At 42.0% G+C, this 13,683-nt stretch overlaps 1 protein-coding gene across 14 annotated transcripts in view; it reads right to left on the bottom strand.

Moving 5' to 3' along the window:
• The window catches only part of GIT2 (GIT ArfGAP 2), a 43,866-nt gene that overhangs the window by 11,204 nt on the left and 18,979 nt on the right, over positions 1 to 13,683 (bottom strand). For 6 of the 14 annotated variants that reach the window (XR_008683005.2, XM_055404269.2, XM_055404262.2 and 3 more), the window contains 6 exons: positions 11,637 to 11,709; positions 11,290 to 11,387; positions 9,787 to 9,898; positions 7,037 to 7,179; positions 5,332 to 5,481; positions 1,391 to 1,639 (listed from right to left, as the gene is read on the bottom strand). Coding sequence is in view for 13 of the 14 variants with exons in the window: in XM_055404269.2 (XP_055260244.1) it covers positions 1,391 to 1,639; positions 5,332 to 5,481; positions 7,037 to 7,179; positions 9,787 to 9,898; positions 11,290 to 11,387; positions 11,637 to 11,709 (825 nt within the window). In the remaining variant the exon portion in view is untranslated. Of the gene's footprint in view, positions 1 to 1,390; positions 2,986 to 5,331; positions 5,482 to 7,036; positions 7,180 to 9,786; positions 9,899 to 11,289; positions 11,388 to 11,636; positions 11,710 to 13,683 lie in introns of those variants that run through there. The other 8 variants (XM_055404263.2, XM_055404267.2, XM_055404265.2 and 5 more) reach the window with 6 other exon arrangements.

Raw genomic sequence — 13,683 nt, 5'->3', positions numbered from 1 at the left:
TTTTCTATGAGGGAAGAGACAATACCTAGCATAATCTGTCAGCTGTGCCAATGGTTTCTTTTTTTTTTTTTTAATAGATAGACTTAAACAAATATTTGTTTTTTAATCATAACAGATGATATGAAATGAAAATCTATACAAATGATTTAAAGTTGGTTTATGTATATCAGATACAGTACAGATATAGAACTTTTAAAATAATAAGACATTTTTACATTTTAAATGTTTCTAAAATCAAAAAGTACACTGTGAAAATGAACAAAGTGGCTTTTCCTAAATTTTGTTCTGTTATACAAAAATAAGATTCTTAATGGCATTCCCCTTACACCAAATGTGTCAAATCAATTGCTTTAGAATGTTTAGCCCAAACAACTTTAAAAGCTGAAGCAGCAGATTCCCAATTACAATATAACAACACTGTAATTTTATCACACTAATGTTTGACAAAATTGAATAGGGTATAATTTCCCAGGCCATACTCTTTACTATTGACTCTGAGAACTTTTTTGGAAATTCCTATAAAAGTGGACTGAAAAACAACTGACATTCAAAAAGATAAGTATTACTCTCTGAAAAAAATAAAATCACGTAGGTTCAAAATGCAGACAACATTTTGTCAAAACAAAGGTTTTTAAAATAAATTAATCCAAAAGATATATAATTTGAAAACCTCACAACACAATACTTATTCCATGGGAAAAACAAGAGTGTTAGCAGCCTGTTACAGAATACCATCTTTGGAACATAAAGCCAGTAAAGTCAATATAGGAGTTTTACATCTCGTTCTCATGAAATGAAAAAGCAACACTTTCTCCCTGCAGGGGAGGAGGAGGAGGCAGCAGCTAAGCTGGCACACTGACCACAGGTGCAGGGCTGCTGAGGCCCACAGGCTTCCAGACCAGGCCTGCACCCCCAGGCCACAGACGCCACCCGCTCCACTCACAAGAGTGGAGAAGGCACTCTGAATTTTAAGGGCTCTGGTGCATAAAGGGGCACATACCCACCTACCTGGAAGAAGACGGTACTTTCTTCCAGTAGTAACCTTTATAAATTTTTGGTTTTGGATATGGGGAAAAAAGTTCATGACCAAAAAAGTTCCAACAGTGGCTGCCCGGGAAATATACTATGGATATGGGGCAGCAAAAGGGGGAGAGGGGGCCAAGCAAGAGCCAGAATCCCCAGAGTTGCTGGGACATCTTCAGCCATGGGCCCTGAGTGCTTGTGGGAACACCACAAGCACCTGTTGACATGTTAATACAGCAAACACAAGGACGGTTCTCGCAGCCCAATTTGGCAAAGCAGAGACTGGGGATCTGCAAGCTGAGAAGAGGGAAGGCAGGGTCAGACTGGACAGAGAGTACAGAGCAGAAGCGCTGGTGGTGTTACTTACGTGTGCCGGGAAAGGCTGGAGTCTCGTCCTGCTCTCTTCGGGATGGTTCACTTCTCCCATTGGGAGATAGGGTTTCTGACCTGATCCCGTCTCGTACATGGACATGGGCCTACTGCCCCGGGCAGATGGACGTCGCTTTAAGGAAGAGTGGTTGGAAGTGTCTGTGTACTCAGAACCAGTTTGCACCTGATATATATTGGTTGTGGCCTGTTTCCTGAGGTTCGAATTTTCACTCTGGAGTGTTTGAAGCTGAAAGACATGTTTGGCAGTGGGACTGTGTTTTTCTATAGCAAGCAGAAAAAGCAAACACCAAGTAAATGCGTACAACTACCAGCTTTAAAAATAAAATAAGAACAGTAACAGCTTGCTGAGCTGAAAGTCAAAGGCAACCACAAAAACAAACTCTTTCTTCTAGAATGAGTGAAATGCAATCAACTCACTTAATCACTTAAGCAAATGAAATCACTTCTGACTGTGGAAAAGTTGCAGTTTGGACTTTTTAAAAGTGAAATATCTCACCACTTAAAGACTGGTCATGGTGGCCCTGGAAAATGTCTGCAGGCAGGCTGTGCCCTGGATGGTTCTAAGGCTGTTTCAAGCAAGAGCTTGAGATCATTATGACATCACTTAGGTAACCTGCTTTTCAGATGAGCCCTGAGCAATTTGGAAATGCCAAAAATGTCAGCAGACACCATGGAAGCAGCACAAAGATAACTTAAGAGTTGCTTTGCAAAGCAAGAAAGACAGTGAAATCCAGTTTACGAAAATAATGAAAAAATCAGATGAGCTATTGCTGCCCAAAAAGCCAACAAGAAAAATTAAGATCAACAAGATTTTATTACATAATATATTCTTTGAAATTCCAAACAACTGAGTAATTTTTTTCCTTAAAGAGAGGGAACCGGATCATGGTAAGTTTGCTCTATAAACATATCACGAAGAGAACCGGAGGCCTACTGAACTATCACATCTTCATCTGAACGCTCCACTGGCGTGCGCCGCCCCTGATGGTCAGTCATCTTCCAGCCAGGGCCGGAAGACCTGGCCTCGCTCTCCTTTGGCTCTGTCACCCAGAAATGCGACCGTGGTGGTGTCAGCTTTAAACGCGCTAAGCTGCCCGGCACCACCTGTTTAGTTAGAGGCTGGCACTTGGAGGCCCTGAGCGCTCTTCCCATTGCTCACATGCAGGCTGCTTCATGGTGCTGGGTGAATTAGTTACAGGGATCGGCAAGGAATTGGGTTCCTCTTTAGCCATCTGGCATGTTAGACACAAGTAACTGAGTCCAGGCTGTAAAACGTCCTTCCCCTCTGGTGCTCCTCCATCCTCCAGGGCATTTTATAAGCTGGGTGTGGTGTGAGTTCAGCTGTCTACTCCTTGACAGAGAGTAAAAATCTGACCAAATTCCCCACCAGGGCCAAGGCTTAAGTCCACAAGCAACTGTGTCTGCACCAGAAGATCATTACTTTTTTTTCCAATAGCCAACCCATTCAGTGTTAGGAGTTACTTTCAATTTCTATTTTAGAAAGCACCGCTCTGTGACAAATACACCAATAGTGGCTGCTCCTCTTCATTAATTAGCATCTTTTCCAAGCAACTGTTAAATGTGAAAGATCAGACACAAATCATGCTACTTTGTCGACTACTATATTAAAGAACTTTACCTGACTTTGAAATAAAATCAACGTTTCTTCCCTGAGTAAATGAGTAATGAGTTCCATATACTTTATATCAGTAGTGCCAAACACCTGTGAAAGTCTGACTTACTGTCTTTGCCACAGAAATACCCTTGTTTTCTATTTTCTCGAAGTGTGACCCCTGAGAAATGAGAGGATGCTTCTACACCTATGCTTCAGGCCATAACTGTATCTGCAACTCCCTTTCCAAGGACAGAACAGCTGCAAAGTGATAAGCGGCCACTGAAAAGTCCTACATTCCAGGAGACAGACAGGCATAAAGTGCCTGTCAAAACTACTTACTAGGGAACCCATGTTCTAAAGTGAAATGGTCGAGGGCCAAAAAGTAAGGAACGTAACTGACACATGGCCCTCAGTGAAGGACGGGGAATCTGGTCATGTGCTTATCTATGTGGAAACCTCCGAGAGGATTTTAGACAAGGTCTTGAAATCTGAAAGCTTATCTTCACACTTTTCACTCTAGAACATCCAGTGTGGATCTCACCTGAACGTGCACAAGTTCCTGGTCTTGGCTTTAAAAAGTTTTAGTGCTCTGAATTTAGTGAGGTGTCCTTGGATAAACCTGAATGATGCTTATCTTAATAAGAACCAGGCTATAGTTTTTCTGTTTGGAAGGAATATAACAGGAAATGAAAAGTTACAGATAATAGTTTCAGAAATCAAGAGCATTTTCTAAGAATCAAGGAGATAATCCATGAATGATGACAAATAATTCCATTCAACATTTTTTAAAGAAGCTCGAGACATCTGCTTTCAGAGATTCGAGGTTATCTCTGGTGATTTCTACGACTACCAAAAGGAGCATAACGGGATAAAAATGGTAATGCTTAGCAGACTGATTTGCAGTGGCAAAGTCAGCTTGTTTCAGAAAAAGTCACCCCAAATCCATGTATTAGTTCAACTAATGAGACAAACTATAATTCATTAAACAAAAGAAATTTCAGAGAAGAGACAAGTGCAAGCCCTGTACGTTACGGCAAAAGGGCACTTGGTCTGTCTTGTTCATGGCTGCACACCAGCCTTAGACAGGGCCAGGGTGGCAGAGAACAAATGTCTGATTAAAATCTGATTGATCTTCAGGTATTCTTATCCCCTTCTATTACAGGTATTGAAGCCACCTATCTCAAAATGTCTCTAAAAAATGATCTAGACTCAAAAAGAACCCTGGACCAAGCCCCAGGTGAAGGCGCACTGCCATGTCCTCTCCTAACAAGCAGAGGGGCATGGGCCCCTTAGTTCTTCAGCCTTCCGTTAGGAAACACTGCTGAAAAGGGTCCAGCCACAAACAAGGTGTGCCGTGTCCTCTGGTGGTGTTAACGATTCTGAAGCATTACTCTTCAAGTGATAGCAGGAAGACACAGATACATACTTTGTTTTGTTTCTGGTTAAGGGAAGAGTGTGCATCTCGTTTTGTAGAGCACTGAATGATGGGAGCAGTACTGACAAAGTCTAGGGCAGAATTTAGAACTTTTGTACTTCCTCTTCTTAGCATTCTTATAAAGAATGACACACATGATCCTCTCTTAAACATATTCTTTGCTACCATTAGCCACACGCTTTTTAGAGATCAATATATTCATGTACTTCTGACTCTCAAAAGGGTGGCAAACAAGGAAATGCTAAGCAAATGGGATTGTTTCTTACCAGCACACAGTTCTCGCTTGAGCACGTGAAAGGTTTTCCTATATTTATTGAGTATCTACTCTGCAACTCTGAGGACATCATAAATTAGTGGTAGGAACTAACCAGTCAAGTGGGACTGTGCACCTGGGCTGCCAGGGCAGGGGTGGGTAACAATAAATAAGAGTGAACAGGGACAGCAGCCCGTGTGTGGCATGGGTGGGCTCTGAAATGCTGGTAAACACATAGCCTGTCCCGGGCTTTCATCTGCTCTGTCTGATGGTGTGATTAGAATTAGCAATAAACAGTAAGAATCCACATCCATGGAGCTGTGTCTAGCTTCCCAGGAAACACACGATCCTTGCAAGGGTCTCTACAACTGATATGAACCCTTACTTAATAGGTTACGATGTTCTCCTATCTGGGAAACTTAAACTAGATTTATATCTAATCAAAGCTACTTCATTGAAAATATCCATCAGACATACTGCTTCCAAAGAGACAGCTTGGCCCAAAGATTTTCAGGTCTGTTTTTCTTCCCTCTGATCACAAGCATCATGCCTGGGGTCTTCCTTATATACTATGGGGTTAAAGAGCAACCATCCTGGCATTTATTGACATGTTACCTTTTTCTGCATAATTCTCAGCTCGTCACTCAAGTTGTTATTCACCTTCATTAGCTGTTGTATCTTGGCCTCAGAAGCCACTAGAGCGTTTTTGACCTCCAAAAATTCCTGCACAGTGACTGGTCCATCTGATAAATCTGAATCTAGGCTCTAAAAATAAATTGGGGAAAATGTTCACAATCTGAGACGATGATAACATTCAAGACTAACAGCTCAAGAATTTCAAATTCTGACTGTGCCAGCTGGATCGCAAAGTTAATCAAACCAAATCAAGGCTTCCGAGAGGAATACAAAAATAAAACAGAAAGGTAGGGCTCCTACAATAGATGAAAAATTTTCAAGTCAGTATTTTCTGATGATCAGACAGTAGGGCCACAAATCTACTCTAACAGTGACTCTGTACACGTGTCTCATCTGCCTTTCTCTTGTTTGTTCATTTTTCTTTTTTGATTCATTATTTCACTCATTCTGACAGATTTTTACTAAGCACCAGGCAGTGTTCTAGGGGCTTAGGTTACATAAGAAAAGAAAATAGAAAAAGATTCCTGCTTCCATGGTGTTTACATCCCAACTGAGTGAAAGAGGGAAAAAATTAAAATAAATAACTACATAGTATAGGGGAATGTGTTAAGTGCTACGGAAAATAAATAGAACGGAGGAGGAGTAAGGGGCTGGGGCGCTGAGGCGCTGAAACAGGGTGTCTTCCTGTTTGTCCATTCTCAAGTGTTTGCTGAGCCCCTTGTGGGCCAGGTCTGGGATATTCAGCGGTAGGTGGGCCAGCCAGGCCCCCAGTGCCCTGGCCTTGGGCTCACCCTCTGCTACATGTAGACCCTCCCAGCTGAAGAGGCCCTGAGGTGAGCCTGTGTCAGCTCTTGTGTGGACCTTGTTGGCACCTCCCTGCCTGGGTTCCTTTCCTCCACTCCTGACCCACCAGAACAGTCCTCCCCAAACAGAGGCCCCAACAAGGTGGACACGGTCTTCCTGCCCTGCCGAAAAGCTTCCTGGGCTCTGTGCTGCCGGCCGAGGTCTCAGCTCTTCAGTCTGGGGTCACACTCCTGCACGGTGTGACCCCCGCCCTCTGCCTCAGCTCAGACTCCCTCTCCTTTCAGGCCGCCTCTCCATGTGACCAGACATACCCCAGGTGCCCCTATCTCACCTCCGCTTGGTCTGAACCCTCCCTGCCTCTCCACATGTCCATATCCTGGGCCTTCTCAGCGTCCCCTGACACTCCCCGTCAGCGACAGGCTGTGTCTGTGACCGCCTGCCCCCACCCCTCCGCTCCTGTCTGCACTTATGACCCTCGAACTGTGATTCCCTCTCCTCTTGGTAAGGACGGCCTCACAGAGGAAAGAGACCAGACCTCATTCAGAGGTATGATCCAGAGAAGTTTGGGTAACTACCCAACAAAAGTAAACATTCGTTGAGAGAATAAAACCCACCTGTCCCTCCTCACAGGTTTTATAAAGTCAATACTGCAGCCGGGCTATGAGTCAGCAACTGATTCAGGGGCGAGGGACCCCCTAATTTTAAAACTATTTACCTTGTTGACCTTTGCTTGGGCCAAACTAGTAGAAAACCCAACTTTACCTCCAGAGCACTTTTCCCAGGCCTAGCCCTCAAATGCTTTACAAATCAGGCAAACTTTTAGGAGGAAAGATGTGAAAGAGAACATAAGCTCACGCTCTGTGTGCAGGCACCCCCTCACCTTTTGCCTGTGGGCCTTGCTTGCAGTGGCTTCCGGATCCGTGTCTTCGTCTGACGCCACACTGTCGTAGTCTGGCTGGTCATTGTCCTGACTCTCAACACTGTGCTGGTTACTAATTGTTTTCAGTATCAGTTCCACATTGTCTGTCAACAGAAGCAAATAACTTTACTTCAGGCTTGAAAAGAACTTCTTTTTTCCTAAAAAAAAAAACGAGCCATTTAAAAGACTGGAAGAAAAATGACAGAAATAGCAAGGTTCTAGTCACCCCAAAAAGGGATAACAGAGCACGTTATCAACTGGACAGAGTCTACTGAAAACTACAGAGGGAGAGTGAAGCAACCATCTGAGACACCCACCAAAAATGGGCACGAGTTAGATGGTTAGGGAAGAGCTGCTCATGTAAGGTGGCAGACTCCCAAATTTGTAATCATTCAAGCAAACAGTATAGCTTGAAATCATGAAAATAAAACTGTAACTAAAGTACGATTAACTGCCATTCAGTTACAATTGTAACTTTTTTACAAGATAATGTTAAGTCAAAACAGAAAGAAAACTGCTAAAGTAAGCCTAGAAACTAGCAGATCACTGAACAGGCACATTGGCCTTTCCTTAACTGAACGCCAGTGAGAAAGAAAGAAAATGACCCATTGGACACACCCATGCAGACCAAGAGTATATGGTTACTGGGAAGTAGCAATTGTTCTATCAGCTCTGACACATTATGAATGAAAGATTTCGTAAATTATCAAAGTCTCTCAGCTCTTTTTCAGGCAACTCAAGCAAACCTTAAATTTCCAATACTGTTTATGGACATTCTGAAGGATAATATTTGGGTGATAAATTATGTTAACTCAAAAGGAATTTTAGTTTTCAAAATGAATATGTAAAATATACATACCATCAGATTACAGAAGTAGTAAAGACTCAATACAGAAAAATTGAAACTAATGATAAGAGTAATCATTCATAGCTATTGATACATGTTGTTCTATTTTCTGCCAGTCTTTTTCCCAAGCGTATACAAATACATACAGTAAATTTTACTATTTGTAGCGGTCATGGTCTATAAAGTTGCTGTGAAGAACAAATCAGCAAATACTGAACCACTGTTGTGAGTGGAAATTCAGTTGGGTTCCTGCAAACCTCTGGTCACATTTTTGTCAACTGATAAATGCACAACCTTGCTTCAAATGCATTTCTGTGTAAAGACATCTTGAATATATACCATTGATCCATTAACATTGAACTCATGGTTAACAGCACTGTAACTCAGGCCTGAACAAAGCTAATTTAACACACGTATTTTCTCTGTAAGACATGTCACCCCCTTCGTGTACTCAGGAATGCTATATAACTATTCAGCACTGTACTTGGGGACCACTTTAAACAGTGAAATTATCAAAAAATGTGAAAACTGTGACATTAAATAAATATCAGAAAGGCTACTTGCTTACAGTATAAGAGCTGAAATAAAAGGAAGAGCGTGGCCTTGCTCAGTCTCACACAGGAAAATGTGTTTTGGATGACTCAAATTTTTTACCACACTGTACAGATCCACAAATTACCATCAAAGTGCTATAAGATTTTAAGGTAATAATTTTTATTTATCTTTTTTGCTGCGCCATGCAACTTGCAGAATCTTAGTTCCCCGACCAAGGACTGAACCTGCATCCTTGGCAGTTAAAGCCCAGAGTTCTAACCACTGGGATGCCAGGTAATTCTCAAGGTAATAAATAAACTTTACTGAATGGGTGAACTGGCAAATATGAGATCCGGCAGTAACGGGGATAAATGGTGTCTTTATATTCACTTGGACATATGCATGTACATAAATGTTTTCCTTACAAAATTGGGATGATACTAAACCTTCTTCAAAAAATTAATTATTTTATATTACAACATTACATAGTCCCTGAAAAAAAAGTGTGCCCTATTCAAATATGAAACTAGCTATTGCTCTATTATTATTTGTTTCCAGTGTAATATGTTTATACAAATAACATCTCTAATTCTCCTCAATTAACACCTAGAGATGGACCCACCAAGTCAAAGGAAGTTGTACATTTTGAGACTTCAAATTTATAAATGGACCCTTATCACTGCACCTTCACCAAAATTTAATCGAGTTTCTTAGAACTTGTTTATGTCTGGTTGAGTCAGTAAAATCAAGAAGGACAAACTGCTGTCAGTTAATGATTACTATCTTTGGGGATAAGATGCCGACTGAAAACTGAATTCTTACTGAATGTATTTTTCCTGTTCAAATTTTTAAAATTTTAAAATGAAAACAACAAAAATACAGTGTCAGGGCTGGGGAGGAAGTGTGTTCTCCAGCACTGAGACAGGACCCTAAGCTACTGAACAAGACTCGAAGGGCACCTTGGAAATATGTGCTAGGTGCTCTCTTCACAACTTTAAACACCAAAAATTCTCACCGCAGATATCCTTTAACAAGATCTAAGTCATACCTGAATTAACTTCAGAATGCAACTTTATAAGGAAGGCAGGTGGCTGAAGGGGTAAAAACTCATATATAAGATAAATGTGAATCACAGTTAATAATGTTGAGATATTCATAATTCATCAGGACTCAAAGAGAGAAACTTGTCATCACAACATAGTACCAATAAAACTTAACAGGGCTTTAAGCTGTGGTATCGATGACTGTTTTAATTATTTTTATAACTTTAACACTTGTGTGAAGTTCAGAAGACCAAAGAAGCAAACATTAAGAGGTCTGAAACAGTTACCTTTTGAACTAGAGAGAGGGCTGCCTTGCTGTCTCCTCTTGGCATCACTGAGAATGTCGATAACCAGAGTGGCAAACTCATGGGCGTTAAACCGAGCTAGTTTCTGTCTGCCCTGAGGGTGAGAAAATAATTTGAAATATTCCCAGATATAAAAATACACACATATTCACATAAAATCAGTCAGATTATTGTTAGAGTTCAGCAAAGGCCTTCCAGCATGCTCAAAGTACCATCAATCACAGCCATAACTGAATCAAACTTTGTTTCTGTGGATAGTTTAAAACTATTTACATAATAGAATGATGTAACATTTCTCACAAGGCATATTTCTTTTTGTGAACTGAAACAAAATGGTTCTACTTAATGCTTTCTATTATCAATTCAGTTTTGAAATAGACCTACTAGTCAAAAATCAATTTGAAGGGACAGATTTTTAAATTTCAAGATAGAGTTTAGATGCTGGGACTCTATCACTATCAGTCAGTCAGACTGCACTGACTAGTGCATTCGCTCAGTCGTGTCCGACTCTTTGCGACCCCATGAATCACAGCACGCCAGGCCTCCCTGTCCATCACCAACTCCCGGAGATCACTCAAACTCATGTCCACAGAGTCGGTGATGCCATCCAGCCATCTCATTCTCTGTCGTCCCCTTCTCCTCCTGCCCCCAATCCTTCCCAGCATCAGACTCTTTTCCAGTGAGTCAACTCTTCGCATGAGGTGGCCAAAGTATTGCAGCTTCAGCTTTAGCATCAGTCCTTCCAATGAACACCCAGGACTGATCTCCTTTAGAAAGGACTGGTTGGATCTCCTTGCAGTCCAAGGGACTCTCAAGAGTCTATATATAAACATTAATCAATAAAAATGAAAAGACCTTCATAATTTATTCAACTTCTCTCCTTTTGATGGATGCTTAGGCTTTTTTCTGTGCTCTATCATTACATACAATGCTTTGATAAAAGCATGCATAAAGCCTTGTACTTTTATTAGGACGTATTCCCAAATAAGGTATTTGGATGAAAGGTATTTCGTATACTGGGTGAAAGGATGCAGTTAATTTTGAGGCCTCTGTAACCAGTTAACAAACTGCCTTTCTGCAGTCTGCAGCAATTTAAACTCTTCTCTGTAGCATAAGAATGCCATGCCACATCCTTACCTGTGTGGAGTCTCCTTTATCATATACTTTATTAATTTGATGGATGAAACACTCATTAATGACTTCAGGTTGCTTTCTTTGATTACTAATGAGGTGAAATATTTCTTTAAAAGGCATTTGAAAGCCATTCGTAAATCTTCTGTGAACTGTCTTACGTTCTTTCTCAGTCACTTAATAACTTCTACTGCTTTTCTTATCAATTTGTGACGTGTGTGTGGGTATGTAAAGGATATTACCATTTTAATCAGTCAAAACATTTTAAATACCTGTCCTGGGAAAATAAAATACCATGATATCGGTCATTCCCCAAAGATCACTACTAGTGTGTTTTTGGACTTGGCCACTTGCCTGGTTCCGTGTCGATGAGTACTCGGGGTTGACCGGAAGGAAGGGGACGACGGTTGTCTCAGTCACCAGGGTGCTGTGGTTCTGCGTGGCAAGCCAGACTAGCCAGAGGAAAGAGCCAGAGATAGAATCTCATCATCACAGGCGCTACTGCTCCTCTGAGAGCCGTGGCTCTCGCGTTACTAGGGAGATTTGGGGTAGCACACTCTGAAGACAACAACACAAGAGTCAAAGTCGACACACGTGTTATCAGGACAGCAGGAGCTGGGCAAGGAGAAACACTGAGGCTGGCAGCTTGCTGCTGCCTATGGTAACAGAAGCTTAGTAGACAGAGCCACATGTTAAGTCACCTGCATCAGTCTCTCGCCTGTCAACTTCATCGTACACATCCATGGCAAGTTCTTCGAACAAATGATTACTCAGCTGAAAGCAAAAACATGACAGGGACACAGGGGACAAGGATTAACACTAGGAGAGTGAGTGAGGACAGTGACTTGTTCACCTCTCTACCGCCAACGTCTTATCCAAAGCCAGTGCTTACTTAGCAAATACCCACTGTTAGACAGACAATAGCATTTCCAAAATGGTACAGACCCTCTAAAAACACCTGCCACCCGCTGCAGCCTCCCTCCAGAAATGCAGATAAGAGACACACAAGGCATCTAAAGTGCGAATCTCAAAGACAAGAGTCCATTCTCCACTCATTGCGTGACATCACCTTAAAGTCTCTTCTGTTCTTTCTGGAAAACATTTGCCAGCGCCCCCCGCCCCCATTGTAAGGGATCGTAAACCCTTGGTAGGATAAAGAAGTCAAAACACGCCATCTCAAGAGGATAAAACGTGCCCTGCAGGAAAATACCACCCAGACCTCTGGGTTAAGTCTCTCTGCTGTCTTCCTCAGTAGGTAGGGAGCCTCCAAACCCCCAAAGAACTACCTGAGCATCCCCTATCAAGGACAGCCTATCTAATCTACACCATGCTGTGTCCCAGCAAAACAGTCCCCACAGCCTGGGGTGCCCACCTGGCAGCAGCCAGGTCTTCCTCCAACCAATGGAGACTAAGCCCCTGCCAGGCTGGCCCCAGCTCTCCCTGCACTTCCTCCCTCATGAAACCCTGCTGCCCAGTGGGTGACTGCTGCCCTGCTCTGTGAGGGCAGATGCTGAATTTGTTCCATTCTCTACTATTCCTTTCATCCCCATACAGGCCCCAGCACCGAGATGGGACTCTAAATATCCATTCATTCACTGACCAGAAGGTACTTCCTGCAGAATTTAAACCTGGCTGTGCACACCTCACTGGGACTTGTTAAAATGGTTATAGTACATTGTTAGATGACAAAGGCAGAATAAACAATTCTGTAATTATGCTTCAGTTAAAAAAGACAGCCATCTGAAATAAGAATCAGAAAAATATACCAATATACTGAGCCTGAACTTATTAAGAATATAGTAAATGAAAAAAAATAAAAAGAATATAGTAAATGAAGATGATTCCCTTTCTCTATTTTCCAGATTTTCTCTAGTGTGGTTACACTACATTTATAATTAAAAATCAGCTCTGAGAGACTTTTGCTGGATAAGGTGATGAAGGATTGAGAAACTGAACTTGCATCATAAATACCCAGTATGCTTCCTCCAAGGGGCTAACAAACTAATGTTATTATTACTAACAATCACTACAACAGCAATACTGCTGAGGGCTTACACTGGAGGTGCCTGGCTAATATCATCATCATAGTAAATACTACAACTCTCTGAAGACAGGAACTACAGTTACACCACTTTACAGAGAAGGATACCCAGGCACAGAAGTTAGCGTGCCTCAAGTCACAGAGCCAAGTGAGGGACTGGAGATGCAAGTTTCTCTCAAAATGTTAAAATTTACGAATTCAAGGAATACATTAGTCGTCTTATATTTCTCCCAACTGTTCATTAGGGAGGGAGGGAAGGAAAGAGGGAGGGAGAAAGGGAGCTACTGTAGGATAAACACTAAACTGGCACTTAAATGTGGAGGAGACCACAGGGTGTGGGCAGCTGACCCTCACAGAGCAGCTCTGACTAGAAGCTCTGCTGGATCACCGTCTTGCTTTCTAGGAGAGGACACCGAGGCACAGAGCTGAGCGGAGCTCGTCTGAGCCAAGATCTGCACCTGAACAGTCTGACCCAGAGCCCAGGGTCTGGAGAGCTACACTCAACTTTGTCCCAGATATTTATCTAGTACCTTTAACATCTAGAGATATTACAGACCTAACCCCAGCTTTCAGCCAAGCAAATGCAAAACAGCATAGTCAAGGGGAGCTGGGGTTTTCTCTTTAATGTTTTTATTATTTAAAATAAAAATTGGCTTACATACTGTAAGTAATTAAAAGGAAACAGAATATTCAGTGCTGACTCCAAA

This window comes from Moschus berezovskii, chromosome 19 (assembly GCF_049115385.1).
Source record: "Moschus berezovskii isolate FMDL1 chromosome 19, NW_MosBer_1.0, whole genome shotgun sequence".
NCBI classification, from domain to species: Eukaryota; Metazoa; Chordata; class Mammalia; order Artiodactyla; family Moschidae; genus Moschus; species Moschus berezovskii.
This window is presented reverse-complemented; position numbering and strand designations above follow the sequence as displayed.